Consider the following 17,087-nt stretch of genomic DNA (forward strand, 5'->3'; position numbering starts at 1 on the left):
CAAATTTTGGAAACCTTGGAATTAACATTTTTATGCATATAATTTGCAAGGTCTTTCTGTTTATATCCTTAGAGAAAAATCCTGATATGTAGAATGCATCAAATACATTCACTGTCTAACTATTTTTTATCTCAGCCCTATGCTACCCACTATGTTCATATATGTTTCAAGCTGCAAAAAACGAACCCTCCCTCCCTGAAGTTAGCTTTGAGAACAGCAGTTGCTCATAACCAGCTGCACCTGGATGAACCCAGAAAAAGAACATACCATGCATGGATAGAAGGACAGAGAAAGGAGGAAATAGCTAAGACAATGTCTTCATTTATTCCCCATTTACCTGGCCTTAAAATGAAATCGGAGAACCCTATCTATTTAGATGAGCTCACAATTTTCATAGCTTCTCATAGTATGATATTCCTATCATACCTGCTGATATTCCTAATACCTGCTGATATTAAGATTAAAAATCAGGCAAAGAAAATTACAGTGTATCTGCTGGATATGTTTTTACTTACCTTTTTACATCTTTATCTGATTTATTACCAAATATCTAATATGCTAGAAATTAACGGAAGACATAATATTTGCCTATACCCAACTGTTGTTTTGTTTTGTTCCCCAGAAAATATTAGGAGAGATGTTCATGGATTAAACTCATGCATATACTCATAACAACATGAGGAAGACATAAAATACTAAGGACTATTTTCTGAAAAAAAATTTTTTTCTTTTTACTACCCCTAGTATTTGTTGGTTGTTTACTTATAAAGGGAAACCATTCCATAACCAAACACAGGTCAGTGACAAACTTCCATGGAACTCAACCCAAAGAAATTCTTTACATTCCAAAGTTATTTTACACCCTGAGAGATACAAGTCTTCTTCATCTCCTCAAACTCTTTCATGGAATCATAATTTCTGTAGAAATCTGCATATGCCTTCTTTCTTGGTTTGGCCACAGCAAACGTACAGAAAGCTGCTATCCCCAGGGATACAATGAATGCTCCAACAATATCAAATCACAGTCATTTGGCCAGAAGGTCTCCCATCTGAGGTTTTGTCAAAGCACTGGAAGTCAAGGTAGTTATTCTCAACACCAACCTCAAACCCAACATCTTTCCTGATGCCTTGACTAACCTGACATAACAAAATAAGGAACATTATACTGTTTTACCTCAGTCTAAGTCAATAAAATACTAACGAAACCGTACGTACTTCTATTCAGACTTTAATTCCAAAGAAACAAAACATTTTATGACATATAGCACTCTGAATGTTTACATACTCATCATGATTTAATGGGTTATACTATTTAGTTGAAGGAAATTTTTTTCTTTGTGAACAAAATTTAAAATACCCAGACCCTCACTTATCTACCTAGTACTCACATATAAATTACTGAATAAATCTCTGTTCATGTAGCCACAACCAGGATTATGGTTCAGAAATATATCTTAGCTACTACAAAAATGGTATAGATATGCACCAAACAGCAAATTTACTACATGGCCTCTAGACCCCTTATTTCTCCTCCTTTCCCTTATTAGCTGTCTCTTAGCCATTTCACTGATTATAGTCTTGACTAAAGGTAGTGTGGTAGGCAGAATATGGCCCCAAAGATTCTAAATCCTAATCCTAGAAACTGGAACATATTAGGAGAATTTGCAGATGTGATCAAATTAAAAGCTCTGAAATAAGGAGATTATCCTGGATTTTGGGGCCCAATCTAATCACATGGATCCTTAAAAATCAGAACCTTTGCCAACTGAGTTCAGAGAGAAGGGGAGGAGTGATTATGGTAAAATGGGCAGAGATGTAACACTGATAGCTTTGAAGATGGAGGAAAGAGGCTATATGCATCAGAGGATGCAGCAGCCTCTAGAAGCCGGAAATGGCAAAGAAACAGACTGTCTCCTTGAACCTACATTAGGCAACAGCCCAAATGACACCTTAATTTTAGCCTGGTAAGACTTGTGTCAAATTTCTGAGATTTGTGTTGTTTTAAGCCACTAAGTTTGTGGTAATTTGCTGCAGCAGCATAGCTAACTAATACAAGCAGGCAGCTAATAAAAAAAGAACTAAGGGGCGCCTGGGTGGCTCAGTGGGTTAAAGCCTCTGCCTTTGGCTCAGGTCATGATCCCGGGGTCCTGGGATCGAGCCCCGCATCGGGCTCTCTGCTCAGCAGGAAGCCTGCTTCCTCCTCTCTCTCTGTCTGCCTCTCTGCCTACTTGTGATCTCTGTCTGTCAAATAAATAAATAAATAATCTTTAAAAAAAAAAAAAAGAACTAAAACTTGTCATTATATGGCTCTGACAAATATTTCCTAAGAGGGTTTTCTTAAGGGTTAAAAGGGAAAGAATACATATGTAATGGCTTATGATCTAACAGTATAGTACGGAAAAAGATTTTTTAAAGGTGGAAAAACAAATAGCATATAAAAATTTATTTAACTAATATCAATAATCATAATCGATGGTGATAGTATTAGTATTGTTATTCTAAGAGTGTTGTGTTTATAATGCTGGAATAAGGCAAATGAGTAATTTTGGGTCTTCTCATTTATCATCAGGTTCTTTAACCTGTAAGGAAAAGGGATGCAGGGGGAACATATAGAGTTAAGGAGACGTAAAAGATTTATCAAAAAAATTTTTATACAGGCAAGACTATAGTACCTAGAAGCAAACATTTCGGTGATAAAACCTTAAAGAGACACAAGGAAGCATAACAAAAGTCAGTAGTTATTTTTGCAGAAAGGGAGGGGCTGTGACTGGGTTGGGAAACACAGAGAGGCTCTCAGGGTGACTGGCAACACTATTTCTTGACTGTGGTGGTTACAATAGTGTTTACCATACACATATGAGCTACATATTTTTGTTCACAATTTTCTATATTTGTTATATATACATATATATATATGTTATATATATATATATTTGTTATATATTTTACAATTAAGAGGCATCACAATGTTTAAGTGATACAGCAACGACATAGAATCCTACGCTCTAACCAATATAAGCCAATAATCTCCATCCTTCTCAAGATAAGACAGGAGCAAAAATGAGTCAAGTATGATTCCAAGTGATATATATTTGCCTGAACTATAATATGTCACTGTAAAAATTACCTCCCAAAATTACAAGGAACATAATTTTTACTTAATTTTATCAAGACTGTTGGTTAGGAAAAATGAAAAGAAGCCTCAAATACCTAATAGAAGAGACAGGTTAGCCTTGAAAGTTGCCACTGACTGTCAGCTGGCAAATGATATTCTATTGCTAAATAAGGCATTCTTATGTCCTAAATTCCATCAGCATGTATTGTAGGGAAACCACAGAAATAAAGTCCATAAAAGTTGATCTCTGGCCTTAAGGATTGGGCTGGTTGGTTTTTACTACAATTAACCAAGTGTATATGAAACTATCCCAACAAGTTTAAGAGTTGTGATAAATATGAGAAATTGAATTCTCAAAGTATTATCACTACAACTTACCTCTCTTAACTCTCCAATTCTCCGAAGTGCTTTATCCTGACTCTGACTTAATATACCCTTTAATTTTAAAAAGAAAAAAAAAAAAAAAGCTGGTTCAAACAACTGCATGACATAGTAATGAAAAGCAAGTAAAAAAGAGCACAAGTCACTGAACTTTATACATTCTTTACACCGAGACTGGGCAACCACAGTTCTCTGCCGCCACTTACTGGCAAAATTACATACATCTAGAAATAAAAACCCAGAGACCTTTCAGAGAGACACAAGCAAGGTACCCCCAGACACTAGGAGTAAGTAGGAATAAGATGAACTTTTTGAATATGAATTTATGGACTATTAATAGAATAGATTAAATCAGAGTTACCCTCCATTTCAAAAGATCTATGTTTAAGAAAACATTGTCAAAAAAACTAAAAACTATTTGTAATAACTTAATTTTCTTTATTAACATATATGTATTTATTTGCTTCGGGGTACAGGTCTGTGAACCATCAGTCTTACACAATCCACAGCTCTCAACATAGCATATACCCTCCCCAATGGACATAATTCAGCCACCTTATCCTTCCCCCCACCCCCTCAGTAACCCTGTTTCTTTCCTGAAATTAAGAATCTCTTATGGTTTGTCTCCCTCCTGAGTTACTTCTTGTCTCATTTTTTTCCCCTCCCTACCCCCCAACCCCTTCGTGCTGCCTCTCAAATTCCTCATATCAGAGAGATCATATGATAATTGCCTTTCTCTGACTGACTTATTTTGCTTAGCATAATACCCTCTAGTTCCATCCACGTCATTGCAAATGACAAGATTTTGGTTTTTTTGATGGCTGCATATGTAACAACTTAATTTTCACACTTGTTATGGACAATGAGAACACTGAATCAGCAATAAATAACTGGTGTTACCATTCTGATGATAATACTCCAGACCAAAGCCAGGAAGTTTAATATTATACTTCACGGAGATTATTTATGGCAGATTAAATATTTTAAGATAATGTACATGGGGAAATTAATTTTACCAAAACTCACTTTCTAAATAACTTTTTGTTATGTAATTAGCATCTTTAGATGGGACAAAATGCTAAACTCTTCAAAATAACTTTTTTCTTTATCTCTTACCATTAAAAGATTTTAAAACGTTTATGATAAGTGATACAGCAGATATACAGAATGCCAACACCTAACATAATTCTCCATCCTTCTCAAGACAGGACAGAAGCAGAAATTAATAAAGCATTTTTTTAAGTACATCTTAATTTTATTTTAGTTTTTTCAGTGTTCTAAGATTCATTTTTTATGCACCACACCCAGTACTCCATGCAATATGTGCCCTCCTTAATAAAGCATTATTTTAAATGATAAATATTTATATATCTTAGCACAGTAAACTTATGACACTGTTCAAAGTAGAGTGGATACTTCCTTTTAGCTCTGACCTGTGAATTATCACCTGGGATACCCTGGTGGGAAATGTCTAGCCACGGAACAGGGTGACACAGTGGGGCCAGGGGGTTGAGGCAGGTCACCCAGAAGAGCTTAATGCCTTCCTCTCTTTCCACATACTTGACCAAGAGCTTTACAAGAAGCATCCTCAGGAAAAAAGAGAGAGGATGCTTGTGTTCAGACCTTGGTAGAATGATAAGGAACAGAAATGTCTGCAGGTATTTCAAAAACAGAAGGGAAAGTTTAGGAAGGTTGTATGTCTCTAGCCCTAAAGATAAAACCTGCAGATCGAGACACTAGAGCATGTTTGAAAGAGGCAAACATGCCTTAAATCCAAACCTCTTGAACACTGCAGGGATTCAAAACTTAAAAAAGCCCATCCCTACCAGAGGTAAAATCTCTGGGCTTTTTCACTCACTCTCTTTATTAAAATCCCCAGTAGTAAAATAGGTTAAATACGTGGATCACATGGAGAATTATTAAAAGTAAGAATATATGCTGATATCCAAAATCTATAAAGAACTCAAACTCGACACACACAGAACAGATAATCACATCAAAAAATGGGCAGAAGACATGAACAGACACTTCTCCAAAAAAGACATACAAATGGCTAACAGACACATGAAAAAATGTTCATCATCACTAGCCATCAGGGATATTCAAATCAAAAACCACACTGAGGGGTGCCTGGGTGGCTCAGTGGGTTAAGCCTCTGCCTTCAGCTCAGGTCAAGATCCCAGGGTTCTGGAATCGAGTCCCACATTGGGCTCTCTGCTTTGCAGGGAGCCTGCTTCCTCCTCTCTCTTTGTCTGCCTCTCTGCCTACTTGTGATCTCTCTCTGTCAAATAAATAAATAAAATCTTAAAAAAAAGAAAAACCACACTAAGATACCACCTTACACCAGTGAGAATGGCCAAAATTAACAAGACAGGAAAGAACAAGTATTGGAGAGGACATGGAGGAAGGGGAACACTCTTACAGTGTTGGTCGGAATGCAAGTTGGTACAGCCACTTTGGAAAACAGTGTGGAGATTCCTTAAGAAATTAAAAATAGAGCTACCGTATGACCCTGCAACTGCACTACTGGGTATTTACCCCAAAGATACAGATGTAATGAAAAGAAGGGCCACCTGTACCGCAATGTTCATAGCAACAATGGCCACAGTTGCCAAACTGTGGAAAGAACCAAGACACCCTTCAACAGACAAATGGATAAAGAAGATATGGTCATATATACAATGGAGTATTATGCCTCCATCAGAAAGGATGAATACCCAACTTTTATAATCAACATGGACGGGACTGGAAGAGATTATGCTGAGTGAAATAAGTCCGGCAGAGAGAGTCAAGTATCATACGGTTTCAATAACTTGTGGAGCATAAAATATAACACGGAGGACATGGGGAAATGGAGAGGAGAAGTGAGATGGGGGAAATCAGAGGGGGAGACAAACCATGAGAGACTATGGACTCTGAGAAACAAACTGAGGGTTTTGGAGGGGAGGGGTGGGTGTTGTGAGCCTGGTGGTGGGTATTATGGAGGGCACATATTGCATGGAGCACTGGGTGTGGTGCATAAACAAAGAATTTTGGAACACTGAAAAGAAATAAAATAAAATAGGAAAAAATGAAAGGTTGCTCTGGGCAAAAAAAAAGTAAGGGTCAGAACTATTTTACTGTAAGTCTCTAGTTTTTAAATTATGAATGAACTGGGGCACCTGGGTGGCTCTGTGAGTTAAGCCTCTGCCTTCAGCTTGGGTCATGATCTCAGGGTCCTGGAACCGAGCCCCATATCAGGCTCTCTGCTCAGCAGGGCGCCTGCTTCCCCCTCTCTCTCTGCCTGTCTCTCTGCCTACTTGTGATCTCACTCTCTGTCAAATAAGTAAATAAAATATTTTTTTAAAAAATTATGTATGAATCAATATCACAGCCAAGATATCACTTACTTGTAACTTTTTCTTCTCTCTCTGAAGAGTCTGATAAGCTGTAACAAGCTAAAATAAAGACAAAGTCACCAATAACATCAGTCATTCCTAATATTCTAAATTCTGCTAAATATCTTTACAAAAGTAAAAAAAAATACACAAATCGGAAGAATCCTTTTATAGATAATTCAACCTAGTTAGATGCACATACAATCAAAACAAACATAAGAAATAAGTTTCTGAAAAGTAAAATGTAACTTGACTACAAAATTAAGGTATTTTATCTGTACATGATCTTACCTCAGACACATACGTCTTTAAATTTCACTACTTAAGGGCACCTAGGTGGCTCAGTCAGTTGAGCATCTGATGCTTGGTTTCAGCTCAGGTCACGATCTCAGGGTCGTGGAATTGAACCCCATAATGGGCTCCATACTCAGTGGGGAGTCTGTTTGAGAGTCTCTCTCTCCCTCTGGCACCCCCTCCCCCACTGCTCCTGTGTGCTCTCTATTCCTCTCTCTCTCAAATAAATAGAATATTCAAATTTCAGCACTTAATTATGAATGGGGTAGGGATTAAAGTATCCCCAGGAAGCTTGCTAGGAAGAGAAATTTTGAGGTCCCACCCCAAACTAAGTAAGTGAATGAGAGTGGGGGTTGGGGGACAAGATACATGTTTATTTAGCAGGTTCATCAGGTGATTTTTATTTTGGGCTATTACGCACAATGTAATTAATCTCTAAAGTCTCTGATTATAGGAATTATGACTACAGCTGGGTAAAAATCTCAGGAAAGAAACTTATAACCAACAGATGAAAACTGGTAATTTTGGTCCTAAAGAGATGTTTAAATATTTAACGCCAGTAAATAAGATACTTGAAGACTCTAGCACAACCTGATGAAATTATGGATTAACCAATAAAATTAGGCACATGGCTCCACTGAATTATTTGGACCCACTTCAGAAGTATGAGAGGACTCTGAAGACATAGGTTACAGCTTTAGGGGAAGAAGTACTTCCCTATTCTGAGCCTTGCCTTTCCCTTGGAAGGTTGCTGTGTGCCACAAACACATTTGCTGATGTCTTGAGTTGAAAGGCAGACAGCAATGGAAGGTGAGTCCGGCAATAAAGAAGAAAAAAGTTCTGCCAAAGACCATGATCCTCCTCCTCTTATTACCTTACTTAGGTATTCTTATTACTGGATAGGAAAATGGTACTCAAAAACCAGGGAGTAGGACAGGTGGAAGAGCAGCCCAACAATTAGATGTCACTTATAGCACTATGTTATCCTGGTTACCTACAGTGGCAAGGACTACAGAGACAAAGACTACATGCTCTCTTCATTCCTAATAAGCTGCATGACTTGACCTGGGGCAGCACAGAAGAGTGGAAACCACCAGAAAGACCTAAAATCAAATCCACAGTCTGTCACTTGCTACCTGTGTGACTTTAAGCACAAGACTTAATCTCTATGATTAAGTATCTACGAGTCTCTAATCCCTCTTCTACAAAACAGAGATAATTAAAATCTATTTCACAGAGATGGTGTAAAACTCAATGGCACTATAAACAGAAAATGCAGTGTCTTGCACTGCATTTAAATACTATACTACTGCCCCAGCTTCAAACTTAAGAAGCCATGGCTGAGTCAACAACAACAAATAATTCAGGATGATTATTAACATGGATAGAAATAAAAAATAAATGGGGCACCTGGGAGGCTCAGACAGTTAAGCATCTAACTCCTGATTTTGGCTCAGGTCATGATCTCAGTGTCACAAGATGAAGCCCCACCTCAGGGTCTGTGCTCAGCAGGGAGTCCACCTGAGATTCCTCTCCCTCTGCCCCTCCTCCAGCTCTCTCACTCTCAAATAAATAAATCTTTTTTTAAAAATAATACATTTAAAGGAAAAAGTTGCCCAATTCCACAACTACCTCATGAAATAGATGGCTTTAATGCTGTTTACATCTCTAGATTCCAGCCAGCTGATAGATTTTTACCTAATACTTCCTTTCTATTTTGTCAGTACTTTATAGTTTTAAAAAGATATTTTGTAGGTTTCTGTTTTATTTTTGGCTGCAGGGTAAAACTACGCATACTGTAGTCATAACTGGAAATAAAAGTTATGAGTAACTTTATATACAATCTTTGAACTTTATTATTCATTAATTAAAATTAACTGCAATGCTGGTTACAAATTGTTAAAACAATAAAACATTATGCATTGTCTTTAAAAAAAAATTCATGGGCAACTTGCTCTTGATAAGGCTTTCGTAAAGATAAATTGTTTTAACTACACAGGGCAACTTATATAATTCAGCCCAAGAGGACAAACAGAAAAGAGAGATGGGGCACGATTACAACCTCTCTCAGACCACACAAAGTCATCCTCAAGGGGTTTAGCAGTTAAAGACTCATCTGAGGGAAAGTTTAAATGTAGATATAATGTGCGTGAACCAGAAAACCCAACTACCTAAAACATGACAGGGGTTAGTGTAATGGAAATCTGGCTGGCAGAAGAAGTCACTTTGGAACCACAACATTAAGAGTTGAACAAGAGAGGAAATGTGAGAAGGAAAGATGATGTACTGTGCACTGAGTATCCAAGCAACATTGGAGATAAGGGCTAGGGGAGAAAAGGGGCATAGAATGTGCAAACCAGAAAGTTACAAACAATGACCTTCTCCAAAAATTTTACTAAAGGTTTTGCCAAAGGGCTTCTGTGCACCTGAAAATCTCTTAACTGGATAATGCCACAGACCCTTCACTAATCAGTGCATCTAGGGAATCAACAGTTTAGACAACCACAAGAGTAAAAACTATACAGTAACATGAATCAGAAAACAATGGGAAAACTTTATATAGAGGCAAAAAAGTCATGCTCCTACCTCAGAACATTTTCCTTTGTAGCTACTCAATCTTCGTTCCATTCTTCGCAACCACTGAATCAATTGTTCCTTGCTGAGACTGTCTAAATTAGGGAGCGGGTCTTCTGGCTCACTCTCCATATCAGAAGATGGATCAAAGGTGGCCACAGAGCAGTCCAGGTCAAATCGATTCAGGGACTCTCTGGAAGATGTTCGTACCAAAGACTCTTTAGAAGAAGATCGGAAGAGAGACTCCTTTAGGGGACTTCGAAACAAAGACTCCATGGAAGGCACCCGGAGCTGAAGCTTCTGTGCAAAAGACTGCATGTCACCAGACTGCAACCAAAACCCAACAAAACCTGGTTAAAATGCACATTTAAACTTTCAGTACTCCCTATCACTATCAGTAATCTATTAAAAGTTTTAACAAATTCAATTTATATTCTTGACATTGTACATAACACATGCTTTCTGAAAAACAAGAGACATCTGGTTACTTCTGAAAAAGCACTGGACCTGGAGTCAGAGCACTCAGGTATAGATCCCAGGTTGGTCACCGAGCAGTAGAATACGTCTCACTAAGTCACTTCCCTTCAGCTTGCACATCTGTAAAAGAGATGGATGCCATGCTTTCCCAGCTGACACCACAGCTATGCTGTGAGGACTTGTCCCCTCAACTGTAAGATCCTTGGAAGCAGTGATATCTGTATCCGCAGTACATACCCAGCACCTAAAAGGGGAGTATATAATATGAAGTGTGTGGCTGAAGTCAAGTGGGCTTTACCTTGAGTATGTTTGGAGGTGCCAATTCATCACTCCCTTCAACAAAGGAGGGAGATGGAGGAAGGGTGGTGAGGGTAATGCTTAGTGAGCCCACTTTGTTCAATAAGAGAATGCTAGGCAGAGCTGACTAGTGACATCCAGCTCTGCTTTAATTATCATTCTGTTAATGGGAATAAAAATAAGCATTAAAATATCAGGGAGGCAGGGGACCTGGGTGGCTCAGTGGATTTAGTCTCCAGCTCAGGTCATGATCCCAGCATCCTGGGATCGAGGCCCACATCAGGCTCTCTGCTCGGAGCCTGCTTCCTCCTCTCTCTCTGCCTGCCTCTCTGCCTACTTATGATCTCTCTGTCAAATAAATAAATGAAATCTTAAAAAAAAAAATCATGGAGGACAACTGAAGAGTCTGAGCTAGATAGAGTCCCTCTGCACAGATCAATAAGTCTGATGTTAGAAATAGTAATAAGCTGTTATCTTAATTAATTTGAATAACACATTCATTTGATTAGTAACAATGAAAAATAGTATAATTCAACACGTTGCTTTAAACTGCATTTCTGTTCAGGTGACAGCAGTTAGTATTTAGCAGGTGTTTCCAATAAACTCATTCTCATTAGCAGCACAGGGTCACCTGCAAGGACCTCAGCAGCCAGGAATGAATGCTCAGAGAAGACTTGAGGGCATGTGTGGGCAAAGATTACAGGAAAACAAAAAGAGTCTCTTTAGTATACAATTTTAAAAAATCAAACCAAGAATACTTTACTCAAGGATTTTAGAGATTTAGTAATAGTATTAGGTAAGGTGGGAATAAGTAAGAGGGGATAACATGCCCTACCCTCTTCATATACACAGATTTATCACAAGCTGTTTGTAATAGTTAAAACTGGAAAAAACCCAAATGTATACCACTAGAGGATATATTATATAAATTATGATATATGAAGGGAGGTACAAGACATACTATTAAATGGGAAAAATCAAGATAGAAAACAATATGCATACTGTGAACTAATTTTGATTTAAAGCAATTACATGTACTTTACAATATACATACATATGTGTAAACATAGGTTTATGTTCACACAAACACCCTTAGAATCAGGTCATTAAGAATAAACACCAAAAGTTAACAGTGAGTGATTCTCCATGGTAAAATTTTGGGTGATTTTTCATTTTCATTTTTTTTTTTTGTACTTTCTAGGTGGTTTTTTTTTTCCATAATGTCTAAGTTTTACCTGTATATTGGAGGAGGGGGGAGATGGAGAAAGTCTTAAGGAAGAGGACAGACCCTATGCTCAAAAACTCTGAAGAACTACTTTACTGATATTCCATTACTAGCCACTTCTGACCTAAGCCAAAACGTGCTTTTCACTTCACAGAGATAGTAAGTTGCCAAGACAAGGTAAAGCAAGTTTGAATAACACTAGAGATAATGTTTTAGGGTCAGCCAAAAGCTAAAGAACAACGTCAAAAACATGTATTTGCAGAAGCTGATACACTTAATAACTGCCACTTCCACCACATTTGGAAGTAACATGTCTGAGTACAGCAATTCAGCCTGTGGACTGTCAAGTAAGGGTGCCTGAGTTCAAACCCTGGCTCCACCACTATGTTCTACATGACCTTGACCAAATCCCTTTACTAGTCTTATTCCCCCTCTGTAAAATGGGGATAAAAATAATTATATGACGATAATAGTCATACCAATCATCTCATATGGATGCCACAAGGACTAGTGAGTCATTAATACATGCAAAGTGCTTACAGTATAGCAAATACTCAATAAACATTAGCAATTATCAATAATACTAGAGAAAGGAGACTAAATAAAAAAACAAAGTAACAAAAAAGAATGTCATATACAAGCTTATGTAACAGACTCTTCTGATTAAAGGATGTGGTAGCTAAGACCACAGGCTACGAAACCAAGCATCTTGGGACCAAGTCTTAGCTCTACAGCTTACTGGCAACATAACCTTGAGCAAATGACTTAACCTTCCATGACTCTGTTTCTTCATATGTAAAATGGGGATAACAACTACACTCACCTCACAAGGTACTTGTGAGGAGTAATAAGTCAATACATATGCAGTATTCTGAAGTATGATTGGGTTAAGGTGAACAATATATACTGGCTACCACCTGATAACCCAATCTTCCTTTCTTTCTTTTAACCAGACCCCAGTTTTGTTCAGAGTCACAATACACCCAGGTAAGAACGTTCACTTTCGCAAATACAGATTAAAGCCACAAGAGATACCACTGCATATCCACCAGAATGGCTGACATCAAAACTACGGAAAATACCAAGTATTGGTAAGGATGTGGAGCAGTCCACTTTAGAAAACTATCTGTCAGTATTTACTTAAACTGAACACCTATACACAATCTGAATCAGCAATTTCACTACTAAGAATATACTTAATAGAAATACATAAATATGTCCAAGAAAAGACAAACTAGAGTTTATAGCAACCTTCTTCAAAATAGCCCCAAACTTGATGCTACTGTTGATGACTATGAATCACCAAATGGATATATTGCAGTCTGTTCACCAATGGAATACTAGACAGCAATGAGAATGATTCACAACCACGACAATATAGACGAATCTCATAAATAAAGTATCAAGCAGGGGTGCCTGGGTGGCTGAGTGGGTTAAAGCCTCTGCCTTCGGCTCGGGTCATGATCCCAGAGTTCTGGGATCGAGCCCCGCATCAGACTCTCTGCTCAGCAGGGAGCCTGCTTCCTCTCTCTCTCTGCCTGCTTCTCTGCCTACTTGTGATCTCTGTCTGTCAAATAAATAAATAAAATCTTAAAGAAAAAAGTATCAAGCAAAAGAAGACACACACAAGAGTACCCATTTTTATTCTGTTTACCTATATTTCAAAAACAGGCAAAATTAACCTAGATGTCAGAAGTTACCCTTGGGAGTTAAGAGCGGGGAATAGAAGGAAGCAAAAGGGCTTCCAGGATACTGATAATTTGTTACTTGATTACTGTTACTGTTACTTGATTTGGAGTGTTGGTTACAAAGTTCAGCCAATAATGTACACTACTGTACAACCTTTCAGTACAGGTATCATTTTCTTCATAAAAAGAAATATGGCTTCAGTCCTTGTCTTCAGTCTTTCCTCCTGTCTAGAATGAAGATGTACTTCTTGGAGGCCAACTTGTAATTGTGAGGGTGAAAGGCAGTGGCAAGGATGTGGGGGGACAAGAGGCTAAAGGGAGAAGTGCCCTTAATCCTCAGGCCCTCTGATATGTGAAAAACTCAACTCTCACTGGGATGCCAATTGTTGTCAGGTTTCTGACACTAAAGACATTCACGGATTTATAATTCATTTTTGAAAAAAACTTTGAAGGGGAGCAGAGAAGGAGAAATGTACACACAAAAATAAATGAGAACATCAGAGTTACTTTTAATTCCTTTCTGTCTCCCATTTGACCCCGTTTTCAACCCCTCCTTTTATTCCTCTAACACTCTTTTTGTGTTACCCTTATCCTGTTTCAGCTGGATACCTGCAGCAGCCTTGCGTTCCCTTGCCTCTAATCTCTTACCCAATCTGTCCTATTGTACTGCCACCACCAAAATGTCTTCCTAAAACACTATCCAGATGATTTCATTCCAATTCTTAAACTGGGTTCCCATTTAATATAAAGTTCAAATTCCTTAGCTTACATTCAAGGATTCCATTTCCCAAAACCCTTTTCTCTTTAAATTCACCCTTCCACGTACCAAAAACTTGAGTTGTAACAGGCAACTTCCCACCCCGAAACAAATGCATCATTGTGTGCCTCTGTACCATTGCCCATAATTTCCCTGCATAGGAAAATCCAGACATCCTTCAAAACTCAGCTCAAATGTCAGCTCTTCTAGGAAACCTAAGATCTCACTCATCAGAAATAACCTTTCTGATGGCCTTAGCTTTTACCAGAACCATTACTGGAGCACTTACTTCACTCTGACTCACCATTAGTTACTTACATGCTGGTATAACAACTGAATTGTTTATGCCCCAGAAAAACTACAGTGACATCACAGCACAGTGGTTAAGAACACAGACTCTGAGGGGCGCCTGGGTGGCTCAGTGGGTTAAAGCTCTGCCTTCGGCTCAGGTCATGGTCCCAGGGTCCTGGGATAGAGCCCTACATCGGGCTCTCCACTCAGCGGGGAGCCTGATTCCTCCTCTCTCTCTGCCTGCCTCTCTGCCTACTTGTGAACTCTGTCTGCCAAATAAAAAAGTAAATCTTTGGGGCGCCTGGGTGGCTCAGTGGGTTAAGCCGCTGCCTTTGGCTCAGGTCATGATCTTAGGGTCCTGGGATCGAGTGCCCCATCAGGCTCTCTGCTCAGCAGGGAGCCTGCTTCCCTCTCTCTCTCCCTGCCTGCCTCTCCATCTACTTGTGATTTCTCTCTGTCAAATAAATAAATAAAATCTTTAAAAAAAAATAAATCTTTAAAAAAAGAAAAAAGAATACAGACTCTGAACCAACTTCCCTGATTTGATTTGCAGCTTTATCACTTACTAGTTTGTAGTTTTAAGGCCTCTGTGTTTCACTTTTCTCATCTATAAAATGGAAATAGTAACAGTACTACCTAGTAGGATTATTATAAGAATTAAATGAATGAAAACACTTAAAATACTTAAAATAGTGTATTATATGCAGCAAGCACTAAGTTTTTCTTTCATAATCTCTGCTACACACACCCCTACCCCAGATTTTATGCCCATTTAGAAAAGAATCCACATTCCCTATCTCTGTCTCAGCCACAGTGCTTTCCATAAAGCTTTGCTTAGTACACATTTGTTCAGTTATGTCTTAATCTATCAAAATGATATGATGATCTATCTATCATCATAGTATATCTTATACTATGTCATCAGTTATGTCAATCTATCAAAATGATACGATGATCTAATAAGAGATATTTAAACATTCAATGCTTTGGTCAAAATGAGATGTATCAAACACATCATTCTACATACACAGTATATGCAATTCTAGAAATCATCATCAAGTATTCGTACGCAATCTGTAACAGTCAAAAAGAAAAAGGAAGAAATGAAAATACACACCACAAAAAGATTTCTACAATAAAGTTTCGTAGTTCTATTCCTAACAGTCGAAAACTGGAAACAGCCCAGGTGTCCATTAGCAGGTAAATAAACTGTGCAGTATCTATTCAAAGGAGTCCTAAACAGAATAAAAAGGAACAAACTACTGATAACCACAACAATATGAATGAAATCTCAAAAACACTCTGGTGAGTGAAAGAAGCCTTCTACAAGACAGTGCATATTACATACATGAGGCCACTTATATCAAGTTCTTAAACAAGCAAAACTAATCCATTGTACAGTGGGAAAAAATTCTAAGAGATTAGGAGGGAGAAGAACCATAAAGGAACTTTCTAGAGTGTTGATAACGTTCTATAATTTGTGTATGGGTGTAGCATATGGGTTTGGCATATACATTTGTTAAAACTCAGTTAATGTACACTTGAGGATTGTGTATTTCATTTAACATAAAATTTACCTCAAAAAAGGATACAATTCAGTAAGCTCTTTGACATCAGTCTTAGCAGTATTTTTTTGGACCAGTCTCCTCAGGCAAGGGTAACAAAAGCTAATATAAACAAATGGGATTACATCAAACTAAAACGCTTTTGCACAGTGAAAGAAACCGTCAACAAAACGAAAAGGCAACTTACAAACTAAAAAAGATATTTGCAAATCATAGATTTGATAAGGGATTAATATCCAAAATATATAAATAATTTATGCAACATAAAAAAAATTTTTTTATAGGCAGAGGACTTGAATAGACATTTTTCCAAAGACAGGCAGATGGCCAATGGGCATGTGAAAAGATACTCAACATCGCTAATCATTATGGAAATGCAAATTGAAACCACTACAAAATAATCACCCTCACAGTAGTCTGATTGGCTATTACCAAAAAGACAAAAAATGGCAAGTGTTGATGAGGATGTAGGAAAAAAGGGAAGCTTGGTGCACTGTTGCTGGGAATGTAAAATGGCATAGCCACTATAGAAAAGAGTACGGAGGTGCATCAAAAAGTAGAAATTGAAAATAGAACTACCACACAATCCACCAATTCCACTTCTGGGTACTTATCTGAAACAAACAAATGAAAACACCAACTCAAAGAAATATATGTATCCTTGTGTTCACTGCAGCATTATTTATACTAGCCAAGATACTGAAGGAACATCTAAGTGTCAATCTAAGTATCCTATTGGTGAACTGATAAAGAAGATGCAAGATATATGTTATATACATAACATATATATAATGAATATTATAGAAATATTTACATAAGAATTTTACTTAGTCATGTAAAAAGAATGAAATCTTGCCATTTGTGACACAGATGGACCTAGAGGGTATTATGCTAAATGAGATAAGTCAAACAAAGAAAGCCAATGTCTATGACTTCACTTATCTGTAGAATCTAAAAAATATATATAAAACAATACAGACTCAAAGACAGAGGAAACAAATTATTGGTTGCCAGAGTGGGGAGGGGTCTGGGGAACAAGGCAAAAT

At 37.7% G+C, this 17,087-nt stretch overlaps 1 protein-coding gene across 6 annotated transcripts in view; it reads right to left on the reverse strand.

Annotated features, from left to right (window-relative positions):
- Positions 1–17,087, reverse strand: part of GOLGA4 (golgin A4) — a 135,339-nt gene that overhangs the window by 83,595 nt on the left and 34,657 nt on the right. For all 6 annotated transcript variants that reach the window (XM_059390576.1, XM_059390575.1, XM_059390574.1 and 3 more), the window contains 3 exons: positions 9,754–10,068; positions 6,886–6,933; positions 3,494–3,550 (listed from right to left, as the gene is read on the reverse strand). In XM_059390576.1, coding sequence (XP_059246559.1) covers positions 3,494–3,550; positions 6,886–6,933; positions 9,754–10,068 — 420 coding nt within the window. The remainder of the gene's footprint in view (positions 1–3,493; positions 3,551–6,885; positions 6,934–9,753; positions 10,069–17,087) is intronic.

The sequence above is a fragment of the Mustela nigripes genome, chromosome 2 (assembly GCF_022355385.1).
Source record: "Mustela nigripes isolate SB6536 chromosome 2, MUSNIG.SB6536, whole genome shotgun sequence".
NCBI classification, from domain to species: Eukaryota; Metazoa; Chordata; class Mammalia; order Carnivora; family Mustelidae; genus Mustela; species Mustela nigripes.